Source organism: Neomonachus schauinslandi, chromosome 4 (genome assembly GCF_002201575.2).
Source record: "Neomonachus schauinslandi chromosome 4, ASM220157v2, whole genome shotgun sequence".
NCBI classification, from domain to species: Eukaryota; Metazoa; Chordata; class Mammalia; order Carnivora; family Phocidae; genus Neomonachus; species Neomonachus schauinslandi.
Window position 1 is genome coordinate 35,296,486 of NC_058406.1, and position 27,201 is coordinate 35,323,686.

General features: G+C 38.8%; 1 protein-coding gene across 3 annotated transcripts in view; it reads left to right on the top strand.

The window, feature by feature from the left end:
- The window catches only part of MAST2 (microtubule associated serine/threonine kinase 2), a 217,296-nt gene that overhangs the window by 11,380 nt on the left and 178,715 nt on the right, over positions 1 to 27,201 (top strand). For all 3 annotated transcript variants that reach the window (XM_044914016.1, XM_021683853.2, XM_044914017.1), the window contains exons 2-3: positions 23,393 to 23,540; positions 26,982 to 27,124. In XM_044914016.1, coding sequence (XP_044769951.1) covers positions 23,393 to 23,540; positions 26,982 to 27,124 — 291 coding nt within the window. The remainder of the gene's footprint in view (positions 1 to 23,392; positions 23,541 to 26,981; positions 27,125 to 27,201) is intronic.

Sequence of the window (27,201 nt, forward strand, 5' to 3'; positions counted from 1 at the left end):
AGTAGGCAGAGAGGCAGGCAGAGGGAGAGAGAGAAGCAGGCTCTCTGCTGAGCAGGGAGCCCGACGTGGCGCTTGACCTGAGCCAAAGGCAGCTGCTTAACCGACTGAGCCCCCCAGGCGCCCCTTTGTTCTTCTTTCTTAAGACTGCTTTAGTTATTTGGGGTCTTTTGTGATTCTATATGAATTTTAGGAATATTTGTTTTAGTTTCATGAAAAATGCTGTTGGTATTTTGATAGGGATAGCATGGGTATTTTAACAATATAAATTCTTCCAATCCATGAGCATAATGTATCTTTCCATTTGTGTTGTCTTCAGTTTCTTTCATCAGTGTCTTATATGTAAGTTTTCAGAGTATAGATCTTTCACTTCCTTGGTTAAATTTATTTCTAGGTATTTTATTCTTTTTGGTACAATTATAAATGGGATTGTTTTCTTAGTTTCTCTTTCTGCTACTTTGTTATTAGTGTATAGAAATGCAACTGATATCTGTATATGAATTTTGTATCTTAACTAAATTCATTTATTAGTTCTAATAGTTTTTTGGTGAAGTTTTCTATATACAGTATCATGTCATCTGCAAATAGTAGCAGTTTTACTTCTTCCTTACCATTTGGATGCATTTTATTTCTTTTTCTTGTCTGATTGCTGCAGGTAGGACTTCCAGTACTATGTTAAATAAAAGTGGTGAAGGTGGACATGTTTGTCTTGTTCCTGATCTTAAAGGAAATGCTTTCAGTTTTTTTTTTACCATTGAGTATGATGTTAGCTATGGGTTTTTCATAAATGGCCTTTATTATGTTAAGGTATGTTCCCTCTAAATTCACTTTGTTGAGGGGTTGTGGTTTTAAATAGCATCAGGAAAGGCATCCCTTTGGAATGGGATATTTGAGTAAAGACCTGAAGGATGTAAGAGACAGAGGCATTTAGAGTATCTGGGGAAGGGCATACTTGGTAGAGGAAATAGGAAGTACTCTGGGCTAGAAGCATGCCTCTGCTTCTAAAATTTGTGTTTGAGGAACAGCAGGAGGCTGGTGTGGCTGGAGTGCAGTGAGTAAGAGGATGAGTAGTAGATGAGCTCAGAGGGGAAAGGTGGAGAGAGGAGCACTGGATTGTGGAAAGTTGTAGTTTGTGAAGGGTCTTGTAGGCAGTTGTAAGGATTTCAGCTTTTACACTGAATGAGATAGGAAGCCATTGGAGAGTTCTGTAGAGGAATCATGTGAACTAACATTCATTTTAATCCAGTCTATTGGCTACACTACTGGGACTGAATGGGTATGTGGAAGCAGAGAAACCAGTTAGGAGGCTCTTGCAGTAATTCAGGCAAAAGAGCAAGTCATATGAAATAATTGACCACAAGTAGGAGAGTGCTCCTCTTTATAACTACTCGAAGAATTGTCTGCATTTTTGCTTTCATTTCCTCTCTCCTCATTCTTTCTTGAACCCACTCCAGTCAGGCTTTTGTCTCCATCATTCCACTGAAATACTTATGTCAGGGTCATCATGGCTAAACCCGGTGGCCAGTTTGCAGTCTTCATCTCACTCAACCTGTTGCATTTGACATTGTTGATCACTCTATCATTTGGCTTCTGGGACCTTGCTCTCTTGTTTTTTTCCCTATCTCAGTGGTGGTTCAGAGGGTTCAGTCTGCTTTTACAGTCTATTCTCCTTTCTGATATGATCTCATCAGATTGTACTGCTTAAAATTCCATCTGTGTGCTGATGGTTCCCACATTTATTTATCTAATCATGACCTTTCTTTTGAGTTCTAGACTCTTAATTTCAGTTGTCTGTGCCTATATCTATTTTCATTTGGATAGTCAATAGAGCTCAAACTTAATGTGTATAAAACTGAATTCTTGATTTTTTCCTCCCATTCTGCTTCTTTCCAGTCTTTCCCATGTCAATAAATGGCACTACCATTCTCTCATTTACTCAGATCAGAACTTGGAAGTTGTCTTTGATTCTTTTCTTAACTTCATATTCCACATTCAGTTCATCAGGTCTGGTTGGTGCTACCTTCAAATTGCACGAGACTTTTCCCCACTAGCTCTGTTGTTACACTAATCTTAGCCTCTATCATCATTCATCTGGATTACTGTAAAAGTCTCCTAACTGGTCTGATTATATCCTTACTTCTCCCCACCCAGTGATATTTTATACACAGAAAGATTGGTATCGTCCTGTTAAAGCTTAAATCAGAGTTTGTCACCCCCTAATTCAAAACCCTATGGTGGCTTTCTGTCACAATGGAAAGCTTACTTTGTTCTATAAGATTCTACATGATTTGCCTCTTGGCCTTCTCTAATTTCCTTCCAGTCTTCCTCTTGTTCACTGAGCTACTAGTCATACTGGCTGCTTTGATGGTCTCAATATATTAAGCATGCTTAATGCTTTAAAAATTATTATTTGAAGAATTCTACACTTGGTAGTTTTCTTTACCTGAGATGTTCTTTTTATAGATGTATCTATATATTGGCTATAGTTCATTCAGTTTGCTGTTCACATATCACCTCATAGAACCCTTTCTTGACTAGCCTTTTTAAAGTAACACTTAGTCATTCCCTTTCCTTCTTTTTATTCATGTCTTTTATTCACCTGGTACTGTCAGATACTTGTTGTTTATTATCATTCTTCCACATTAAAATACATGGTTCCTGAGGGCAGGAATTTGGGTCTGTTTTTCTCACAGCTATATCTCTAGCTTCTAGAATTGTATATAGAAGGTACTTAATAAATATTTCTGAGTGAATTTGTAATGATGGTTTTTTTTTTAAGATTTTGTTTATTTGTCAGAGAGAACGAGCACAAGCAGGGGGAGTGGCGGGCAGAGAGAGAAGCAGGCTCCCCGCTGAGCAAGGAGCCTGATGCAGGACTCGATCCCTGGATCCCGGGATCATGACCCAAGCCAAAGGCAGCCGCTTAACCGACTGAGCCACCCAGGTGTCCCATGAATTTGTAATGATTAAGATTGAGTCATTTTCTGACTTCAGATCCCAGCTCTGTGACCTGAGACAAGTTACTTAAGTTCTCCAAGCCTTAATTATCCCATATATGTAACATGATATTATTACCTATTATTACCCATATATGTAACATGATATTATTACCGTGATATTATTACCTATGTTATAGGGTTATTGTGAGGATTTAATCAGTTAATCTGCATAAATCCACATAAAACACTTGTTGAAAGCCTGATATCAAGAAGCTATCATTATATTTTTAAGGTACAGGCACAGAATGTGTGAATATAGAATTCTTTTTTTTAGTGTTCTCATCTGGTTTTAGAAAGAAAGATAATAGAAAAAGATGTGTCTTGACCTTTGATTTGTTGTTTGTATTGAACTATTCTTTTACTTTGTTCAGCTTGTAAAGGAGGCTTTAATTTGTGCATTTTTCCCTTTGGGGAACCTTTTATGAATTTATTTATTTATTTATTTAAATTTATTTATTTGACAGAGAGAGAGATAGCAACAGCAGGAACACAGCAGGGGGAGTGGGAGAGGGAAAAGCACGCTTCCCGCTGAGCAGGGAGCCCGATGCGGGGCTCGATCCCAGGACCCTGGGATCATGACCTGAGCTGAAGGCAGACGCCCAACGACTGAGCCACCCAGGCGCCCCAATTTCTTTATTAAGAAACTGGCTTAGGAGATAGTATAGTCTCCCTAGGTTTTAATGTAATTAAGAACAAATTCAGGCCAACATAACCAACCACGTTTAAAAGTTCTGTGATATCATTTAGCTGTACCAACTTTAATGTAACAATACTTCCTAAGGGTGAACCTGAGTAGCGGATGCACAAATTCTTTAACCCTTAATATGTTGGAGATAAACAAGTCACATAGTTTCTCTGCCTATATTTCAGTAAAGCAGAGGTAATATAGACTTGTCAGGCCTACTAATTTGCACAACTCTTTGAGACTTTTAGGAATGTTTTAAAAAGCAGAGAGTAGAAATAGTTGGTATTAAATTTTAAAAAGTCCGTAAGCTGGGGCGCCTGGGTGGCTTAGTCGGTTAAGCGGCTGCCTTCGGCTCAGATCATGATCCCAGAGTCCTGGGATCGAGCCCCACGTCGGGCTCCCTGCTCCTTGGAGAGCCTGCTTCTCCCTCCCCCTCTGCCTGCCTCTCTGCCTACTTGTGCGCTCTCTCTCTCTCTGTCAAATAAATAAATAAAATCTTAAAAAAAGTCTGTAAGCTATTTCTTTTTTTTTTTTTTTTAAGATTTTATTTATTTGATGGAGAGAGACACAGCGAGAGAGGGAACACAAGCAGGGGTAGTGGGAGAGGGAGAAGCAGGCTTCCCGCGGAGCAGGGAGCCCGATGTGGGGCTCGATCCCAGGACCCTGAGATCATGAGCTGAAGGCAGATGCTTAACGACTGAGCCACCCAGGCGCCCCGTCTGTAAGCTATTTCAAAGGTGTGATATCAAGATGGTTTTGTTCAGGTGACCCAGGAACATCTGAGTCCTGCTTTTGACCAATAAGAGAAAGGGACATTTTATTAGTAGCTCTCATGTTAGTGGTCTTTTATATTAAGGAACACTAGTTGCTATAACAGATACACTCAAAAAAATCTAGACTCTACCATTTTCTGCACATTGCTTCCAAGGTCACCTGGAGCAAGTGGGGAAATCTTGTGGGAGGTTTTGATGGGCCAGGTATGGAAATGGCTTCATTACTTCAACCCATATTCCATTGCCAGAATTTAATCACAGGGCCGTGGGTAACTGCTAAAGGGCTGGGAAATAACTAGTTGTGCCCCAGAGGAAGGTGGGTCATGTTTGGTCAACAAGTAGCTAGTCCCTGCTCCAGGCTTCAAACCACAATATAGTCCTCAACTAGAACTATGTAGAAATCCTCTTATTTTGGGTATAGACAGCCTAGGACTGTAGTCTCCTTTCATTTCTTATAGGTCCACAGAGTTTTGGGCAATAACCATTTAGAATGCAAGTAAAGGCCTTTTTCCAAGAACATCTAGGAGATCTGGAAAAGCTTGTTTTCCTCTGCCTCTGGCAGAACTAGTCACTGGCAAGCCCCATACTCCTTCAGTCTTGGTGGCTAGTGAAAGCTATCCTCAGGCTTTTCTCACTTTGTCGGTGGGCCATGGGGAAGAGGGAAAAAGCCAAAAGGAAGCCAAAGAGATGCCAGAGAGAAAGGTGACTGACTTTCAGCTGTTCTCACTTTAATACGCTTCTGGAAGGAAGCATGGCCCTAAAGAGCCCACCTCCACATATTCTTTGACTTTTTAAGTTACAGTAACGTACATTTAACATAAAATTAGTGACATTTAATACATTCAATGTTGTGGAACCATTACCCTATCTAATTCCAGGACATTTTTTTTTAAAGATTTTATTTATTTATTTGAGGTAGAGAGAGAGCATGAGCAGGGGGCAGAGGGAGAAGCAGGCTCCCAGCTGAGCAGAGAGCCTGATAAGGGGCTCGATCCCAGGACCCCTGGGATCATGACCTGAGCCAAAGGCAGCTGCTTAACTGACTGAGCCACCAGGTGCCCCTAATTCCGGAACATTTTCATCACCCCAGAAGGAAATCTTCTCCCTATTAAGTTTGTTACTCCCTATTTCTTCCTCCCCCCAGTCGTTGGCAACTACTAATCCATTTTCTGTTGCTATGGACTCTGGACGTTTCATATAAATGGAATCATACAATATGTGGCTTTTTATATCTGGCTTCTTTCACTCAGCATAATGTTTTTGCAATTTAGCCATATAGTAGCATGTATCAGTACCTCATTTCTTTTTATGACTGAGTGTATTTCGTTGTATGGATGTACCACACTTTGTCGTCAATTGATGGACATTTGGGTTGTTTCTACCTTTTGGTGATTGAGATGAACTACGATGAAGCTACTGTGAACATGTGTGTATAAGTTTTTGTTTGAATACCTGTTTTTCCAGTTTTTTTGTTATATGGACAGGAGTGGAATTATTGGATCATATGGTAGTTTTATCTTTAAGTTTATGAGAAATTGCCAAAGTGTTTTTCACAGTGGCAGTACCATTTTAACATTGCCACCAGCAATGTACAAGGGTTCCAGTTTGGCCATGACCTTTCTAACACTTGTTATTTTCCCATTTTTAAAAAATTTTAGCCATCCTTGTGGATGTAAGTGATATCTCATTGTGCTTTTTAAAATTTTTTAAATTTAAATTTTTTTTATTTTTTAAAGATTTTATTTAATCTCTACACCCAACATGGGCTCGAACTTACAACTCTGAGATCAAGAACCTCATGTTCCACCCACTGAACCAGCCAGGTGCCCCTTATTGTGCTTGCTTATGTATTTATGTATGTATGTATGTATATAATTTCTACACACAATGTGGGGCTCAAACTCATGGCTCTGAGATCAAGAGTCTCATGCTCTTCTGACTGAGCCAGCCAGGCGCCCCGAATTGTGCTTTTTGATTTGCATCTCCCTATAGGTTAATGATGTCGAGCATCTTTTTATGTGCTTGTTGACCATTTGTATATCTTTGTTACAGAAATGTTTATTCAGGTTCTTTGCCCATTTTCATTTTATTTATTTTTATCTTTTTTTTTAAAATTTTTTTTTTAAAGATTTTATTTATTTGACAGAGAGAGACACAGCGAGAGAGGGAACACAAGCAGGGGGAGTGGGAGAGGGAGAAGCAGGCTCCCCGCAGAACAGGGAGCCCAATGCGGGGCTCGATCCCAGGACCCTGGGATCATGACCTGAGCTGAAGGCAGTCGCCTAACCAACTGAGCCACCCAGGCGCCCTATTTTTATCTTTTATTTATTTTATTTTATTGATTCATTTTCTTTGCCCATTTTTAAATTCGGTTGTTTGTTGTTGAGATGTAAGAGTTCTATAGTTATTCTGGATACTAGACTCTTATCACATATATGATTTGCAGGTGTTTTCTCCCGTTTGGTAGACTGTCTTTCACTTTTTTAAAAAAAGATTTTATTTATTTATTTGAGAGAGTGAGCATGAGTGGGGGGGGAGGGGCAGAAGGAGAGAGAGAAGCAGACTCCCTGCTGAGCAGAGAGCCCAACTCCTGGCCCAATCCCAGGACCCCAGGATCACAACCCAAGGCAGACACTTAGCCAGCTGAGCTACAGGAGCCCCTAACTTTATTTATTTATTTTTAATTTTATTTTTAAGTAATCTCTCCACACAATGTGGAGCTCGAACTCACAACCCTGAGATCAAGACTTGCATGCTCCATCGACTGAGCCAGCCAGGCGCCCTGTTTTAGATTTTATTTTATTTTATTTTATTTATTTATTTTTTTAAAAGATTTTATTTATTTATTTGACAGAGAGAGACACAGCGAGAACAGGAACACAAGCAGGGGGAGTGGGAGAGGGAGAAGCAGGCTTCTTGCCGAGAAGGGAGCCCGATGTGGGACTCGATCCCAGGACCCTGGGATCATGACCTGAGCGGAAGGCAGACGCTTAACGACTGAGCCACCCAGGCGCCCCTGTTTTAGATTTTAAAGAAGTAAATACAGTTACTATTAGCATCCCTTCCCTCCCAGGCCCCCACCCCAGGAGGAACCACTGTCCTGAAAGTGGTGAGTATTTATTGCTGCACGAGTGAGGAAAAAAATCCATTATTAATGATATTTATAAGTAAGATGTAGCAGTATTTGTTTTTAAATTTTATATAAATTATGTATTATTGTATATATCCTTTCACTCTTACTTTTTTTCACTCAACATTGTTTTTGAGAATTATGTATGTCATGGATCAACAAACTTTTTCTGTATAGGGCCAGAAAATAAATATTTTAGGCTTTGTCATACTGTCTCTTTCATAACTACTCATTTCTGTTGTAGCATGATAGCATCTATATAATAGGTAAATGAGTGAATTGCACTGTGTTCCTATGAAACTTTGTATGTAGACATTGAAATTGGAGTTTCATATAGCTTTCATATTCTTCATATTGAGAATATTTAATGAAATATTGTTCTTTGATTTGTTTTCCAACCATTTACAAATGTAAAAACTATTTTTAACTTTCTGGCTGAACATAAATAGGCTATGGTTAGGATTTGGCCTGGCAGCTGAAGTTGGCCAACCTTGATCTATGTTAATACATTTAAATCAGTTTCATTAATTTTTAAAAGCTATATAACATTCATTTGAATAAATGAGTTTATTCATTCTTAAAATAATGCACCCCTATGTCATTTTCATTTTCCCTGTTACAGTGCTGCAGTAAATATCCTTGTACCTATCTCCTTGTAGATAACATATTATTGCCAAATTGCTTTCTACAGTGATTGTACCAATTTGTACTTTGGCCAGTGATGTTTCTCTATGTCTTTGCCAACTCTTGGTGTTATCAGGTTATTATTTTTTGTAATTTGTTAGGTTTAGATGACATGTCAGTGTTTTAAATATATTTCCCTAATTGCTAGTGAATTATAATTTGGATTTTTCCCTTATATCCATTATTTGGATTTTTTGTCTTGTGATTTCCTTATCCATATACTTTCTTGTTTTTCTTATAGACTCCTTTTTTTAAAGATTTTATTTATTTATTTGACAGAGACACAGCGAGAGAGGGAACACAAGCAGGGGGAGTGGAAGAGGGAGAAGCAGGCTTCCCGCGGAGCAGGGAGCCCGATGCGGGGCTTGATCCCAGGACCCTGGGATCATGACCTGAGCCGAAGGCAGACGCTTAACGACTGAGCCACCCAGACGCCCCTAGACTGTTTCTTTTTCTTTTTCTTATTGATTGTTATGAGTTCTTTATTAATGTCATTTAAATATAATATGGAGAAAAAGCATGCTTTGGACTAGGTTTGGATTCTCTCAGTAGCTTAGTTAAGTTTGAATATGAAATAAGGATAAGAGTGTCTGTTTTGCTGTGTTGTTTTCATTGTTAAATCAAGATTTAGAATTTCTTGTTTGTATTGGATCTCACTAAATGTTTCTGTGTTTTTTATTGTGCTTGTTTTTTGTCACTGCTCTAACTTTATGCGTAGCAGAATATTCCCTTAACTTTTGTAGCAGGCCACTTGTTTTGTGATTTTTTTTCTTCTTCCTTTCCTTTTTTCTTCTTAGCCTTTTTATTGTAAAATATAACAAGTACCGAAAAGCATTCAAAACAAATGTATAGCTTAATGAATTATTATGAGATGAACACCCTTAAAACCATTGCACTACCAAGTTAGGAAAAACAATTTTGCCAGTCACTCTAGAAATTCCTCTCCCTTTGTCCCATTTCAATCACAGCCCCACCTTCCCTCTAAAAGTAATCAGTGTCCTGACTTAAAAAGTAATAATTTCCTTGCATTTCCTTGTAAGTTTGCATCTAAAACAGTACAATTTAGTCTTCCCCATTTAAAAAATTTATGGTAAAATCTTTTTTAATCTGTAAGTTTTCCTTCTATGTCTTCCTTTTCCTTAAAATTTATATGTTAAAAAACCCCAGGGCATTTGACCTATAGAGTTTCCCACAGTCTAGCTTTGCATACTTATGGTGCATTTCAAAATGTTTCTGTGTCCTTTGTATTTCTTGCAAATTACAGCTGGATACAGAGGCTTCATCAGCCTTAGGTTCAGTTCCTTTGGCAAGATTATGGATGGTTGTGTGGTCTTTCAACAGGAGGCATGTAATAATATCTGCTGTTTGCTCTTTGATTTTAGCAGTTGTTGATGCTCAGTGCCAATATTCAGTAATTGGGATTGGCAAAATGGTGATACAATTCTATCATTTTGTTTTCGATCACTAGCTGGAATAACATTTTAAGGAGAGGCTTCCCTTCATCAATTATTTAGTTCTCAGTGGCATAGTACATTTAAGAAAGACTTGATTCTTTCCTTTTAAATTTACCTGGTTTTTAAGATAACGAATTGGTTCCCTGTCATCTGCAGAAGGTGACCAGTTAATTATTTTCTTATTATGAGAAAACCACTATCTTAAGTGGTTATGCACTTAAATGTATTTGTGTTTCAAACCATATGTAATGTGTTCTTGTACTAATTGAAGCTCAGATTGTCCTGTTGTTGTCTAGAAAGAGCATTGTTCATTCCTTAGTCTTTTGGACCTGATCCTAATAGTTTCTTTTTTTTAAGATTTACTTATTTATTTTGGGGGGGAGGGGCAGAGGGAGAGGGAGAGAAGCAGACTCTGAGTGCAGAGCTAGACACAGGGCAGGGCTCGATCTCAGGACCCTGAAATCATGACCTGAGCTGAAAAAGTCAGTCACTTAACTGACTGAGCCATCCAGGCACCCCTTATCCTAATAATTTTGATAGTTTCCTTGCAATCTTGTGTGTCAAGCTGTCCCAGGCTCATTTTCCACCTTAGGCCTGGAATTAGCTGTTTCTCTAAGAACTGATTTCTTTTTCTTTCTTTTTTTTTTTGAGCCCCATTGAACTCACCACCCTGAGATTAAGACCTGCGCTGAGATCAAGAGTCAGACACTTAACTGACTGATCCACCCAGGTGTCCCATGAGCTCCTGGTTTCTTTTAATGGGAAATGGTATTTTAGAACAACTACATTCTAGATCTTAAGGATACTTATTGCTATTATGTTGGTCATTGTTTCTGTAACTTTTCAGTGGATACAGTTAAGAAATACATAACTACATTGTCAGTTAACAGTATGTTTGCAAAGAACTACAGAGATTTTTTTAAAAAAATTAATCTCCTGTATATTACATTAGTATTTCTTCTCTTCTGTACCAAGAATCATATTCCCAAAGATTCAGGGGGTGAAAGAATTGAGTGTTGGGGAATGTCATCGAAAAGATGCGACTGCCAGTTTACCTGTGAGCTGGACCTGTGCTCTGGGAGGCTCCTTACTCTTACCCCTGTCCTTGGAATGTGGGTTCCACTTGCCTTTCCTGCTCCCAGAGGCAGCTCCAAGGAAATATAGCCTTGAGGTAGTGATGTAGTGTTGAAAACACCTGCATGGCATCCGTGACTACATCTTGTTAAGGCCTCTATAAACCAAGATCTGGTGGGCAAGTGTGGGGATCCATTTTTCTTGCTGTTCCCAAGACAAGCCTCATATGTAAGTTCCCTTTGCTTATTAATACTGCCACCTACCAACTTGGGAGTTCTCTTTCTTCTGCCTCTCCCTGCTCTCTGAGTACAGGGGCCAGTTTCAGATTATACCCAGGAAGCTTCTGAGGGGGTTTTGAACCAACAATTAGAATATTCAGGAATTATTTAATTACTTTGTCATACGTTAAATATATGTCTCTAATGGCAATACTAATATACTACCACCAATGATGATTAATGAGAACTGTTAAATTTTTTTCTATAAGCTATCTCCATCTTCCCCCTTCCATTTTGTGGTCGACCTATATCTACACTTTCAAATTATATAGCCATTATGTACTATACTCTCCCTTTTAATGTACATTTATTCATTCTACAAATGACTGCATATTTAATGCTAATCACCATGTTGATATCACTCTAGTTATTTTGATTGTATGAATCTTCTTCTCTAGTGGATTCCTTAGGAAGGGCCTATTGGAACAATATTCAGTTATTTATTTTTTTTTTGAAAGATTTATTTATTTGACAGAGAGACACAGTGAGAGAGGGAACACAAGCAGGGGGAGTGGGAGAGGGAGAAGCAGGCTTCCCGCGGAGCAGGGAGCCCAATGCGGGGCTCGATCCCAGGACCCTGGGATCATGACCTGAGCCAAAGGCAGACGCTTAACGACTGAGACACCCAGGTGCCCCCAGAGTTATTTTATATTGATAAGTTTGCCTGTGCCTTTTACCTTGAAGGTTATTTATCCTGGATATAAAATCCTTGGCTCACATCGTCTTTCCTTGAGTATCATATATGCAACCCTGTTTTTCTTCCATGCATTGTTTTTCGGATTTTCATTTGTACAATTTGAGCATATTTAAGACAGGGATTTAAAGTTTACTACTAGGGGGGCGCCTGGGTGGCTCAGATGGTTAAGCGCCTGCCTTCGGCTCAGGTCATGATCCCAGGGTCCTGGGATCGAGTCCCGCATCAGGCTCCCTGCTAGGCGGGGAGCCTGCTTCTCCCTCTGCCTCTGCCTCTCTCTCTCTGTCTGACTTTCATGGATAAAAAACAACAACAACAACAAAACATTTAAAGTTTACTACTAGGTCTAATGCTGGGCTTCCTCAGGCATGGTTTCTGTTAATTTATTTTGATTCTTTGAATGGGCCATACTTCTTCATTTCTTTGTATGTCTTGTGCTTTTGTTGTTGTTGTTGAAAAATGGACATTTGAATATTGGTAGCTCTGGAAATCACCTTCTCCCCTTTCCCTAGAGTTTTTTGTTTTTTGATTGTTGAAGGCTGTAGTTGTCCATTTATCTAGTGAGTTTTCTCAACTTTTTTTTTTTTGCAGAAATTGAATTCCTTGCTCTCTGTGATACTGAAGTCTCTGTTCCTTAGCTTGTGTTTTTTTTTTTTTTTTAAGATTTTATTTATTTATTTGACAGAGAGAGACACAGCAAGAGAGGGAACACAAGCAAGGGGAGTGGGAGAGGGAGAAACAGGCTTCCTGCGGAGCAGGGAGCCCGATGCGGGGCTCGATCCCATGATCCCCCTGGGATCATGACCTGAGCGGAAGGCAGACGCTTAACGACTGAGCCACCCAGGCGCCCCTTAGCTTGTGTTTTGATGGAGATTTCCTTGGTCACCTGGAGCTAAAAACAAACAAACAAACCTCCTAGAGGGTCTTTGCAGATGGACTTTGTGCTTAGCCAGACTAGAGATCAGGCTGAGATGAAAGCTTAAAGTCTTTTCAGGTCTTTCCTGAACGTGCATTTTGCCATGCCCTGGGCTTTCTTCCTTTCTTTTTTAAATTCATTTATTTAATCTCTACACCCAACGTGGGGCTCAAACTCACAATCCTGAGATCAAAAGCCCATGCTCTTACCACTGAGCCAGCCAAGGGTCCCTGCCTTGGGTTTTCTAAATTATCCTATACACACAGGTATTTTTAGTTGCCTTAATTTCCCAAAGAAACTCTCCTCTTTTCCTCCCAGACTTTAGGCAGTCTCTTTTATGTCTCATTTATAATCTTTTGGCCCAGGTCTCTGTGGGTGGTTGGATCACTTTACAGTGTTTTTGAGCAATGCCTTCTGCTTTTCCATCATGAACAGGTTTAGAGTTAGGTGAAATAAAGTTGTGCCTTGTGTCAGCCCTTCAGGTAGCCCCAGACAAGTTAGAACAGATATAAACAATAATTTGCAAATAAGGTCTGTTGTGCTCCTTTTGGAACCAGGGACCAGGTTCCTGCACTGGAAACACCAGCTGACATCTGCAGACCATATCTAGGGGTCGTGGTCAAGGGCAAGTGAAAATGCCACAAAGCTTTCCTAGTACTATTTTTTAAAAAGATTTATTGATTTATTTTAGAGAGAGAGAATGAGCTCGTGTGTGTGCACGAGCGGGGTGGAGGGGTAGAGGGAGACAGAAAGGGAGAGAGAATCTACGGCAGACTCCCTGCTGAGCGCAGAGCCCAAAGTGGGACTGGATCCCTCAACCCTGAGATCATGACCTCAGCCGAAACTAAGAGCCCAATGCCCAACCAATGGAGCCAACTAGGCTCCCCGCTTTCCTACTATTTTTAAGTTGACTTCTTGATTTAGCATTTTCTTCGTTGTAAACTTTTGACTATTTTCCAGAATTCTGACAAAGGTAGTTCTGACAATTTCTGCTTGTTTTTCAATTGTTTCTGTGCAAGGATGTTAGCTTGCAGCTGTGGGGTTTTTGTTTGTTTTTGTTTTTGCTGACGTTGCCTCTCATTTGATTTTTTTTACCTCTCATTTGATTTTAATTTTTGTTTCCCTCATGATAAATGATGTTGAGAATTGTTTCGTGTGTTCATTTGCTGTAGTTGCCTCTTGTTTAAGTGTCTATTCAGTCTTTCATGTTTTTTATTGGCTTATGTGTTTTCTTATTATTGAATTTTGAAAGATCTTTCTATATACTGAATGCCAGTCCTTTCTCACATGTGTTTTGCAAGTATTTTTTTCCTTGTGTGTGATTTGTTTTCATTTTTTAACAGTATCTTTTCAAGAGTAGTAGTTTTTAAATTTGATGAAGTCTAATTTATAAATTTGTTCTTTTTAAACTTGTGTTTTGTATCTTATCTAAGAACTCTAAAAGTAACAAAAATTTACTCTTGTATTTACTCTTGTATTTATTTTCTTCTGAAGTTTTATACCTTTAGATTTTATAGTTTGACTCATGATCCATTTAGAGTTAATTTTTGTCTGTGTTTGATAATGCTTGAGGTATGGGTCAAAGTTCATGTTATATATATATATATATACACATACACACATATAGATAATCAAGCAAAGGTTTTTTGACAGGGATTAAGAGGATGGACTTTGATTAGTGTGGCACCTGGGTTTGACTCTTGGTAGGGTAGGTAGATCAGGAAGACTCTGCCACAATGTATAGAATTCTTTTCACCTACCAGTCCGCTAAATGAAAGTAGGTTCTTGGTAAATGCTACAATAAAGTCAATTCACCTGTATTAAGTGAAATTTTTAAAGGGCAGAATTAGAGGTGCCTGGGTGGCATAGTTGAGCCTGAAACTCACAACCCTGAGATCAAGACCTGGGCTGAAATCAAGAGTCGCAGGCTTAACTGACTGAGCCACCCAGGTGCACCATGTCTTTTTTTTTTTTTTTTAAATCTTGATGCTGGTTACATGGGTATGTTTAACTTGTGAAAATTCATTGAGTTTCATGCTTGGGTATGTGTACTTTTCTAAGATGAGTAATATACTTCAGTAAAGTTAAAAAGATATACTAATTTAAAAGTTAAATTTCATATCCAATTTAATTAATATTTTCTTCCCTTTGCAAGGTTTTGACAGGAGAGACTTGGAATAAGAAGGGGCATGATTTGCTTTTATTTTTCTTTTCTGTTTTCTAACTTTTTTTTCTTTGGTATGTTATGATAGGGAATAGGGTGATTGAAAAGGATAGGACTTTCTCTTTTTTTTTTTTTTTAAAGATTTTATTTATTTATTTGACAGAGAAAGACACAGCGAGGGAGGGAACACAAATGGGGAGTGGGAGAGGGAGAAGCAGACCCCCTGCTGAGCAGGGAGCCCGATGCGGGACTCGATCCAGGGACTCCAGGACCATGACCTGAGCCGAAGGCAGTCGCTTAACCAACTGAGCCATCCAGGCGCCCAGGACTTTCTCTTAATTGGTACCGATCTAGTCCTGTATTGGTGGTTATTCCTTTTCTGGCTAAGACTAATTGCTCATTCATACACTGTAGCAGGCATCCCAGTGCTGGCTCTCTGATGTAGCTCATTTGTAAATTATTTGGGGATGAGACCTTTCCCTCCCCATACTGTCTTCATATGGAATATTATTTCAGTTTGATATCTTCCAGGTCTTCCTTACTTTCCTGTGTTCTCCTCAATGATTTCGATGGATTCCTGTCTCACATTTAGGTCTTTCATCCATTTTGAGTCTATTTTTGCATATGGTGTAAGAAAATGGTCCAGTTTCATTCTTCTGCATGTGGCTGTCCAATTTTCCCAACACCATTTGTTGAAGAGACTGTCTTTTTTCCATTGGACATTCTTTCCTGCTTTGTCAAAGATTAGTTGACCATAGAATTGAGGGTCCATTTCTGAGCTCTCTATTCTGTTCCATTGATCTATGTCTCTGTTTTTGTGACAGTACCATACTGTCTTGATGATGACAGCTTTGTAATAGAGCTGGAAGTCTGGAATTGTGATGCCTCCAGCTTTGCTTTTCTTTTTCAACACTCCTTTGGCTATTCAGGGTCTTTTCTGGTTCCATACAAATTTTAGGATTATTTGTTCCATTTCTATGAAAAAAAGTTGATGGTATTTTGATAGGGATTGCATTGAATGTGTAGATTGCTCTAGGTAGCATAGACATTTTAACAATATTTGTTCTTCCAATCCATGAGCATGTAACGTTTTTCCATTTCTTTGTGTCTTCCTCAATTTCTTTCATGAGTATTCTATAGTTTTCTGAGTACAGATCTTTTGCCTCTTTGGATAGATTTATTCCTAGGTATCTTATGGTTTTTGATGCAATTGTAAATGGGATCCACTCCTTAATTTCTCTTTCTTCTGTCTCATTGTTGGTGTTTAGAAATGCAACTGATTTCTGTGCATTGATTTTATATCCTGCCACTTTACTGAATTCCTGTATGAGTTCTAGCAGTTTTGGGGTTTTCTACATAAAGTATCCTATCATCTGCAAAGAGTGAGAGTTTGATTTCTTCTTTGCCAATTCGGTTGCCTTTTATTTCTTTTTGTTGTCTGATTGCTGAGGCTGGGACTTCTAATACTATGTTGAACAGCAGTGGTGATAGTGGACATCCCTGCCATGTTCCTGACCTTAGGGGGAAAGCTCTGTTTTTCCCCCATTGAGAATGATATTTGCTGTGGGTTTTTCATAGACGGCTTTTATGATACTGAAGTATGTACCCTCTATCCCTACACTGTGAAGAGTTTTAATCAAGAAAGGATGCTGTACTTTGTCAAATGCTTTTTCTGCATCAGTTGAGAGGATCATATGGTTCTTGTCCTTTCGTTATGTAGTGTGTCACATTGATTTGCGAATGTTGAACCAACCTTGCAGCCCAGGAATAAATCCCATTTGGTCGTGGTGAATAATCCTTTTAATGTACTTTTGGATCCTATTGGCTAGTATTTTGGTGAGAATTTTTGCATCCATGTTCATCAGGAATATTGGTCTGTAATTCTCCTTTTTGGTGGGTTCTTTGTCTGGTTTTGAGATCAAGGTAATGCTGGCCTCATAAAATGAGTTTGGAACTTTTCCTTCCGTTTCTCTTTTTTGGAACAGTTTCAGAAGAATAGGTATTAATTGTTCTTTAAATGTTTGGTAGAGGGGCGCCTGGGTGGCTCAGTTGGTTAAGTGACTGCCTTCGGCTCAGGTCATGATCCTGGAGTCCCGGGATCGAGTCCCGCATCGGGCTCCCTGCTCAGCAGGGAGTCTGCTTCTCCCTCTGACCCTCCTGCCTCTCATGCTCTCTGTCTCTCATTCTCTCTCTCTCAAATAAATAAATAAATAAAATCTTTAAAAATAAATAAATAAATAAATGTTTGGTAGAATTCCCCTGGGAAGCCATCTTGCCCTGGGCTCTTATTTGTTGGGAGATTTTTTGATTATTGCTTCAATTTCCTTGCTGGTTATGGGTCTGTTCAGGTTTTCTGTTTCTTCCTGGTTCAGTTTTGGTAGTTGATACATCTCTAAGAATGCATCTATTTCTTCCAGATTGTCTAATTTGTTGGCATATAGTTGCTCGTAATATGTTCTTAAAATTTTTTGTATTTATTTGGTGTTGGTTGTGATCTCTCCTCTTTCATTCATGATTTTATTTATTTGGGTCCTTCTCTTTTCTTTTTGATAAGTCTGGCCAGGGGTTTATCAATCTTATTAATTCTTTTAAAGAAGCAGCTCCTAGTTTTGTTGATCTGTTCTACTCTTCTTTTGGTTCCTGTTTCCTTGATTTCTGCTCTCATCTTTATTATTTCTCTTCTGCTGGGTTTAGGCTTTATTTGTTGTTCTTTCTCCAACTCCTTTAGGTGTAGGGTTAGGTTGTGTGTTTGAGACCTTTCTTGTTTCTTGAGAAAGGCTTGTATGGCTATATACTTTCCTCTTAGGACCACCTTTGCTGCATCCCAAAGATTTTGAACAGTTGTGTTTTCATTTTCATTTGTTTCCATGAATTTTTTTAATTCTTCTCTAATTTCCTGGTTGACCCATTCATTCTTTAGTAGGATGCTGTTTAGCCTCCATGTATTTGAGTTCTTTCCGACTTTCCTCTTGTGATTGAGTTCTAGTTTCAAAGCATTGTGGTCTGAAAATATGCAGGGAATGGTCCCAGTCTTTTGGTGCCAGTTGAGACCTGATTTGTGACCCAGGATGTGATCTATTCTGGAGAATGTTCCATGTGCACTAGAGAAGAATGTGTATTCTGTAGCTTTGGGATGGAATGTTCTGAATATATCTGTGAAGTCCATCTGGTCCAATGTATCATTTAAAGCCTTTATTTCATTGTTGATCTTTTGCTTAGATGATCTGTTCATTGCAGTGAGGGGGGTGTTAAAGCCCCCTACTATTATTGTATTATTGTCGATGTGTTTCTTTGATTTTGTTATTAATTGGCTTATATAATTGGCTGCTCCCATGTTAGGGGTATAAATATTTACAGTTGTTAGATCTTCTTGTTGGATAGACCCTTTAAGTATGATATAGTGTCCTTCCTCATCTCTTACTAGTCTTTGGTTTAAAATCTAATTTGTCTGATATAAGGATTGCCACCCCAGCTTTCTTTTGATGTCCATTAGCATGATAAGTAGTTTTCCACCCCCTCACTTTCAATCTGGAGGTGTCTTTGGCTCTAAAATGAGTCTCTTGCAGACAGTATATTGATGGGTCTTGCTTTTTTATCCAATCTGATACCCTGTGTCTTTTTAATTGGGGCATTTAGCCCATTTACATTCAGGGTAACTATTGAGAGATACGAATTTAGTGCCATTGTATTGCCTGTAAGGTGACTGTTACTGTATATTGTCTCTGTTCCTTTCTGGTCTATGTTACTTTTGGGCTCTCTCTTTGCTTAGATGACCCCTTTTAATACTTTTTGTAGGGTTGGCTTGATGATTGCAAATTCTTTTAGTTTCTGTTTGTCCTTGAAGCTTTTTTTTTTTTTTTTTAAGATTTTATTTATTTATTTGACAGAGAGAGACACAGTGAGAGAGGGAACACGAGCAGGGGGAGAGGGAGAAGCAGGCTTTCTGCTGAGCAGGGAGCCCAATGTGGGGCTCGATCCCAGGACCCTGGGATCATGACCTGAGCCAAAGGCAGACGCTTAATGACTGAGCCACCCAGGCACCCCTGTCCTTGAAGCTTTTTGTCTCTCCTTTTATTATCAACGACAGCCTAGCTGGATAAAGTATTCTTGGCTGCATATTTTTCTCATTTATTACCCTGAATATATCATGCCAGTCCTTTCTGGCCTGCCAGGTCTCTGTGGATAGGTCTGCTGCCAATCTAATGTTTCTACCATTGTAGGTTACAGACCTCTTGTCCCGAGCTGCTTTCAGGATTTTCTCTTTGTCTCTGAGATTTGTATGTTTTACTATTAGATGTTGGGGTGTTGACCTATTTTCACTGATTTTGAGGGGGGTTCTCTGAGCCTCCTGGATTTTGATGCCTGTTTCCTTCCCCAAATTAGGGAAGTTCTCTGCCATAATTTGCTCCAATATACCTTCTGCCCCCACCCCTTTCTTTTTCTTCTGGGATCCCAATTATTCTAATGTTTTGCTTTATGGTATCACTTATCTTGAATTCTCCTCTCATGATCCAGCAGTTGCTTATCTCTCTTTTTCTCAGCTTCTTTATTCTCCATCATTTGGTCTCCTGTGTCACTAATTCTTTCTTCTGCCTCATTTATCCTAGCAGTTAGAGCCTCCAGTTTTGATTGCATATCATTAATAGCCTTTTTTGATTTCAACTTGATTAGATTTTATTTCTCCAGAAAAGGATTCTCTAGTGTCTTCTATGTTTTTTTCCCCAAGCCCAGCTAGTATATTTATAATCGTTATTCTGAACTCTAGTTCCAGCATCTTACTAATGTCCATATTGATTAGGTCCCTGGCAGTCGGTACTGCCTCTTGTTCTATTTTTTGAGGTGAGTTTTTCCGTTGTGTCATTTTTTTGAGAGAAGAATAGATGAATGAGAGAACAAAATGCTGAAAGGGTAACAACGACCCCAGAGAAATACACACTAAACAAATCAGTAGAGTCCTGAAACCGGGGGGAAAAGAAAAAAGAAGAAAAGAAAAAAAAAGTAGAATATGATCAGGCTGGTGAATAGAACAGAGCCATACACTGGATTTGGGGTGTATTTTGGTCTGTTAGAAGAAACTGGATCCCAAAATTTTAAAGAAAGAAAAACATATATATATATATAAAATACATAATATACACACAAAAAATAAGGTTAAATACAATGAAGGGATGGGATACGACTGTAAAAATTAAAATGAAAAAAAGATTTACAAAAGGAATTGATAAGAAGTTGGTTGAAAAAAGAAAGAAGAAAAATTAAAAAAAAAAAAAAAGAGAATTTGATCAAGCTGGTGAATAGACCAGAGCCATACACTAGATTTTGGGTATATTTTGGTCTGTTAGAAGAAACCGCATCCCAAAACTTTAAAGAGAGAAAAACACACATATGTATATGTAAAATATACATATATATAATATACATATACACACAAAAAATAAGGTTAAATACAATGAAGGGATCGAATATGACTGTAAAAATAAAAATTAAAAAAGATTTTAAAGGAGTTGATAAGAAGTTGGTTGAAACAGGAAATAACAATTCAAAAAAAAGAAAAAGAAAATTTAAAAAATTAAAGTTGAAAGACTAAAGAATCATGGAGAAAAAGCCATGAATTCTATGTGTTTTATTCCCCTAGCACTGGAATTTTGTAGTTCTCATTGATCAGTCAGCTTGGTCTTGGCTGGATGGTCTTGCGGATCTTCTGGGGAAGGGGCCTGTTGCAGTGATTCTTAAAAGACTTTGCCCAAGGTGGAATCGAGCAGCCCTTGCCTGGGGCCAGGCTAAGGAATCTGCTTGGCTTTGCCCGGTAGCTTTTGTTCCCTGAAGACTTTCCTTACAGCTTTGGAGGACGAGAATGAAAATGGAGGCTTTTCTAATCTCTGCCCCAGAGGAGCCGAGAACTCGGGGCCCCACTCCTCAGTGCACCCCCAGAGAAAAAGCAGTCAATCCCTCCTGTCTCCCTGGTCTCTGGCCGCACTCCGTGCTCACCCGGCCTGTGACCCAGCATTTCTATCTCTGGTACTCGACCCTGTTTGGAGTCTCCAAACCCAGCAGATCCCTGTGGTGTGCTCCTGTACTGCTCCTCCCTGGGCGGGGCGGGGGGGGGAATCTCCCTGAATCTGCTGCTTGTTGGGTCCCTGCTCAAAGAGTAGTGGCCCAACTGTGCTGGGTATCACAGTTTATGGCGACTCTGAGCAGGCTTCCCTGCTCCGATACCTGGGAGCTCTGCCGCACTCAGGCACCCCTCATCTTCCTGTGACCACAAGGGTCCTGAGACCACACTGTCCCAGTGAGGGTTCCACCCCCCGCTTAGCCACTGGAGTGGAGTCCCTCAGCGGAGCAGACTTCTAAAAGTTCCAGTTTTGTGTTCTGCTGCTCTATCACTTGTCAGTAGCGGCTTAAGGAGGCTCCCTCCCCCCAGGGTCTATCGTTTGGAATATTTCCTCAGATTCACTTCTCCACATGTCCTACCTTCCAGAAAGTGGTCGCTTTTCTGATCATAGAATTGCTGCTATTCTTTTCTTCAATTTCCTGTTGAGTTTGTATATGTTCAGAATGGTTTGATAACTATCTAGCTGAATTCCTGGGACCAGATGAAATTTAGGTCTCCTACTCCTCTGCCATCTTGTACTCCTCCCCCAATTTACTATCAATTAAAAAAATACTGTTCCTTGTTTCTTCTGTTATTTTTCTTTAACTTAACTTTTCTTTTTTATGTGTGGGCATTTGTAAATTATATTCTGGATAGCCACTACCAACCAATATTGGCATTTTCTCATGTTTGTGAACCCACCAATCACACCGAATGACCTTAGAGGGTTGGTTTTTTTTTTTTAATCTTAAGGAGGTTGGCATTTTTCCATTCTTTTCCCCCCTGTGGCTTTTACTATTTACTTGAGTCTTGTTCTTCAAACAGCAGGTAACACAGATTTTAGTTGTTTCTTTTTATTTTTCTCATTTTGTCTTCGTACTGTCCATATCACTTTGATGTGCAACCTGTCTGTTTGTTATAGCTTCCGTTATTGAAATATGAAAGATGTCTCATTTATCTTACTTTTTTCAAAATAGTTTTTTTTTTTGACTTTTAAAAAAATATTTATTTATTTGACAGAGAGAGAGATAGCAAGAGTAGGAACACAAGCCGGGGGAGTGGGAGAGGGAGAAGCAGGCTTCCTGTGGAGCAAGGAGCCCCATGCGGGGCTCAATCCCAGGACCCTGGGATCACGACCTGAGCCGAAGGTAGATGCTTAATGACTGAGCCACCCAGGCGCCCCAAAATAGTTTCTCTTTTAATGCTGCCAGTTAGGTGAGCATTTGCTTCAAAATGTCTGAAAAAATTTTTTTAAGATTTTGTTTATTTATTTGAGAGAGACAGAGATAGTGGCAGAGATAGAGAGAGCACAGCCAGGAGGAGAGGGAGAAACAGGCTCCTTGAGCAGGGAGCCCAACATGGGGCTTGATCCCAGGACCCTGGATTGTGACCTGAGCCGAAGGGAGAAGCTTAACCGACTGAGCCACCCAGGCACCCCCAAAATGCTGAATCTTGATGATATGTTGGACACTGCTTACTGAGTGAAAAGGAGCAGGCATTGGGATGGAGTAGGATGAACTGGATTAAAATAAAGACAAAAAGGAGGCCCTTTCAATGTTTCATATTGTCTGCATTTTCTCCATAGTACTTCATGCTTTTTCATTGAAATATATTTAGCTCCTATCATAGACCTATAAGGAAAGCTCTACATTTTATTTTAGCATTAATTGAATGTTAGAGGCATTTCTAACTTTGTATAACAGGTAAAGGAAGGTCTGCTATTTATCATTTTTTAAAAACTAAAATAGGCTTTTCTTTACTGGATATAGGAAGAGTGCATAGGAGGAGAAAGTAAATAAACATAACTAGACATATACTCATTGTGGAAGAAGACTTATTTTTTTACTTTATTTTTTATTTATTTTTTTTAGAGGGGGGCAGAGAGAGAAGGAGAGGGTGGGGGAGGGGCAGAGGGAAAGGGAGAGAGAGAATCTCAAGTCAATTCCCTGCTGAGTGTGGAGCCTGACTTGGGGCTTGATCCCATGACCCTGAGATCAAGACCTGAGTCAAAACTAAGAGTTGGATGCTCAACCGAGCCACCCAGGTGCCCCTTTGACTTTTTTTTTTTTAAAAGATTTTATTCATTTATTTGACAGAGAGCATAAGTAGTCAGAGCAGTAGGCAGTGGGAGAGGCTCGCTGAACAGAGAGCCTGATGTGGGTCTTGATCCCAGGACCCTGGGATCATGACCTGAGCTGAAGGCAGACATTTAACCGACTGAGCCACCCAGGTGCCACCCTTTGACATTTTATAATCAGTGTCCCACAGCCTTCATAGCATACCCAAACAGCTTTTACTAAGAAGTATGTTTCTGGCTTTAGCTGTTGAGGAGAAAGTATAAAATGCTGGCACTTTTTAACTGCAATGAATGTTGTAGAGATGTTTAATACAAAGTCCTTACACTTTCAGAAAAGACATTACAGACTTATATTTTACCTTTTTTTTCTTTGAAGGATGTCATAGCTGGACTTAGTCCCCTGCTTTTTAGGAAGCTCAGTAATCCTGACATATTTTCATCCACCGGAAAAGCTAAACTCCAACGGCAACTTAGTCAGGATGACTGTAAGTTGCGGAGAGGAAGCCTGGCCAGTTCGCTGTCAGGTGAGTAATTTTGTTTTTTAAGAAATGTGGGACTGTGTTGTCAATATTTAAGGGTATATCAACTGACTTAGCATCTTCATGGCTTCTTCTTTGGTGGTAGTTTTGTACAGAACACTTATGGGTAAGGCCATCTTCCTCTCTTTACTGCTTCCTCATGACATCTCTGAATGGTAGCCTCCTCAACCTGCTAAATATTTTCTTGTTGACCACTATCACTGGTTATTCTCTTTGAATTTGACTTTTGCTCTCTGCTCCTTCTGTGGACTTCACATCCTTTGCTTCTTTTGATTTTCTTTTTCCGATTTTCAAAATCTGTTCCAAAGCCTGCAGTGCCTCCCCACCTTCCCCATAGAAAAGTCTTTAAAAAATTCACGGGGAAGAAATGATACAAGGAAGTCATAGTCCAAATAGGAGACAATTAAAATGTGACATAATTTTAAGCAATCAATAGAATATTAAAAAAAGAGAATCCATTTGGCCTCAGCTAAAAATACTAGATTAGTAGAGAAGAAAATATAATCCACCTGTACTTGCCAGTTGTAAATTTCTTTTTATTTTGTCCCTTTTCAGGACTGTTCCTTGGCTTTATCTTTCCACTCTTATTGAAATTATTTTGCCAAGCATGTATTTAATCACATAGAGCCATTTTTTTGTTTTCATAGTATTCTGTTCTTTTAAGGATGTATTACCTTATAAATATTGTATGAATAAATAGAATTTTGATTTTTGTATTAATTTTTTTAAAAAGTTTTCTTTTGTTTCTGAATCAACTCTTTTGAGCACCTAATAACCAGAATCCATTGCCTTGTTCTGAGATGCCATATCCCTTCTATCTTGTGGGTTAACTGGCTATTGGTTACTGGGTGGTACAATGTGAGAATGTGGTTATGTTTGAGTCTTTATAGATTTTCAGTTAATCTGAGTTCAGCCTTACATCTTAATTTTATGTCCTCTTTGGTATCTTGTATTTCTGAGTACTGAATTTATCTAAGATTTTGTAGGGTAACCTACTATCTCATTTAACTGCAACCTCCTCTATGCTTATTATACCTTGTGTCTTTCTTTGCCCATTTCCATTGGTTATGATTCATCTGTTTTAGATTTCCCCAAATTTTATTCATCTCCTCAGTTAATCCCCCCTCCCTCATTATAGCCTTTGTTTGTTTTACTTCTTTATTCTCATTTACTGTCCTGGGTGACAAAAGATAAAAGTATGTGCTCAGTCAGACATGTTTAACTGGGAATATTTTGCATATTAACCTCTTGAATCATTGTAAGAATAATTAGAATTTTTAAGGTTTTTTTTTTTCTGAGTTATTTCTTTACTAAAGGGCTAGTGTCTCCATTTGTTTGTATTGTTCATTCTGTCTTATGTTGTTTGTTTTCCTCAAATTCTTGGCAATCCTTGGTACATTTCAAGCCCAGACTAGTATATATCCAAATGGGTTTCTTTTGCAGGTGCATAAACTTCTTTTCTCCAGCCAGCTCTTATTTTGAAGGGAGATAGAGAGATGATACTAGCCTTTGTGTATGTGGATAGGGTAAGTCAAGGAGCTAGCTTTCCTTTAGAATATATAGATGAGGAGTAGGCAGATGATCTGAGAACTTGACAACATTGGCAGAAAGAAAACAGGCAGGCTGTCTGTACTCTGGCCTTATGGGAGTTTTGAGTAGAGAACTATTATTTGTAGAGGGTTTTATGGGAAGGCTTTCCAGTAAACATACATTTGCAAACAGACTTGAAAGATAACTAGATTTTTAAAAAACATTGCATTTTTTCTGATTAAAAAAGTAAATATGCTAGTAATAAAAAATTTGAGTTCAAAGACATGCATTATGTCAAAGTGAAAAGTTCTTCTTAATCTTTACTTTCTTTTGTCTCCCTCCAACCATTTATATATATTCCATTATATTTAAATATACATTTAAAAATTTATGTAAATATACACAAACTTTTTTTTTTTTTTTTTTAAATAAAACTGGGGGCACCTGGGTGGCTCAGTAGTTGAGCGTCTGCCTTCGGCTCAGGTCATGATCCCAGGGTCCTGGGATTGAGCCCTGCATCAGGCTCCCTGCTCAGCCGGGAGTTTGCTTCTCCCTCTTGTGCTCCCCCTGCTTGTGTTCCCTCTCTCACTGTGTCTCTCTGTCAAATAAATAAATAAATAACTCTTTAAAAAAAATACATAAATAAAAATTGGGATCATATGCCACACACTTCCTTTCTGCTTTCTTTACTCAACAGGAAATGTTGAATATTTTTCTCTTGACTACATTTTGAGCTGCCTCATTATTTTTAATGGGTTCAGTATTTCATTATGTGGAGATACTACAATTTCTTTAAATTGTAATAAACATTTATTTTCAGTTTTATTCTGGTGAGCATTGCTAAGGTGAGCATTCTGGTCTATTTTTTCATTATACTACATTACTACAGGTGGAATGCTGGGTCCAAACATATTAAAATTTTAGTAAGTTTTGCTAAATTGCCCTCCAAATAATTTGCATCACATTTTGTTTGCAATAAAAGGATATGTTGTACCAAAAGCAAAACTAAAAACTCCGTTTGCTCACACCTTTATTATAGTGGGTATTTCCATGTTGAATAGGATTTTGCTAGGAAGAGGAAAGGTTTTCAAGTGAATTGGGTGATCAAGATAAATCCAGGTGAAAATACAGAGCATAATATTGAAGTTGAGTGAGCAAATTGGTGTGGAAAAGAGTTGAAGGAGATGAGGCCAGGAAGATAATCTGGATTTATAGAGGAGGATCTCTTTAATTTTTTTTAAAAGTTTGGCTAATTTTGAATAGTAGGGAGTCATCAGAAGTTTTTTTAGGGCAGGGAATGATATCACATTTATTTTGGTTAAATCACTAGCAGCAATGTGAGGAACATTACGATGGAAGAGATTGAAATAGGACTTGCACCTCAATTAGAAAGTCATTGCAATTCTTGATACTCAGTCTTTTATAAGTGACTTTCTTGCAGTCTTTCATTGGGATTAAGGCAGTCAGTCAGTCAACCTGGACTGAACACATGGAGTCTGGCCAGAGCATTATAGAATCAGTGTTCATCTTCTGGAAACTTAAGGACCAAACTTGTTTAGAGATGCTGTCAGCTCCACTCATGTTGCATTGAGTTGGTGAGAAACTAAGTAACGTGGAAGGAACTGGAAAACTCAGCCTGCTAGGGTGGGTGCTGGCATGGTGATGGATATTACAGAGAATTTAAAATAGTCAATTCAGTTTCAGTATTCCATTTACAATTCTCCTCTCCACCAAGACAGTTGGAATTTTTAAAGGGCTACAGATTCTAAAATGAATATGGCAGAACTTCATTTTGTTTTGGATCACTATATTTTTATCCACTTGATATCATTGTATATTTTCATTAATTAATTAATAAATAATTACAAGTATATTTTCCAAACCTTGTGTTTGAAGGTAAGCAGCTGCTCCCCTTGTCCAGCAGTGTACATAGCAGTGTGGGACAGGTGACTTGGCAGTCTTCAGGAGAAGCATCAAACCTGGTTCGAATGAGGAACCAGTCCCTTGGACAATCTGCACCTTCTCTTACTGCTGGTTTGGTAAGTGTTAGTCAAGACAGTCCCTTGCTCTATGAGCAAATTCTTGATTGCCATGGCCACATTTATTATTTTTCTTT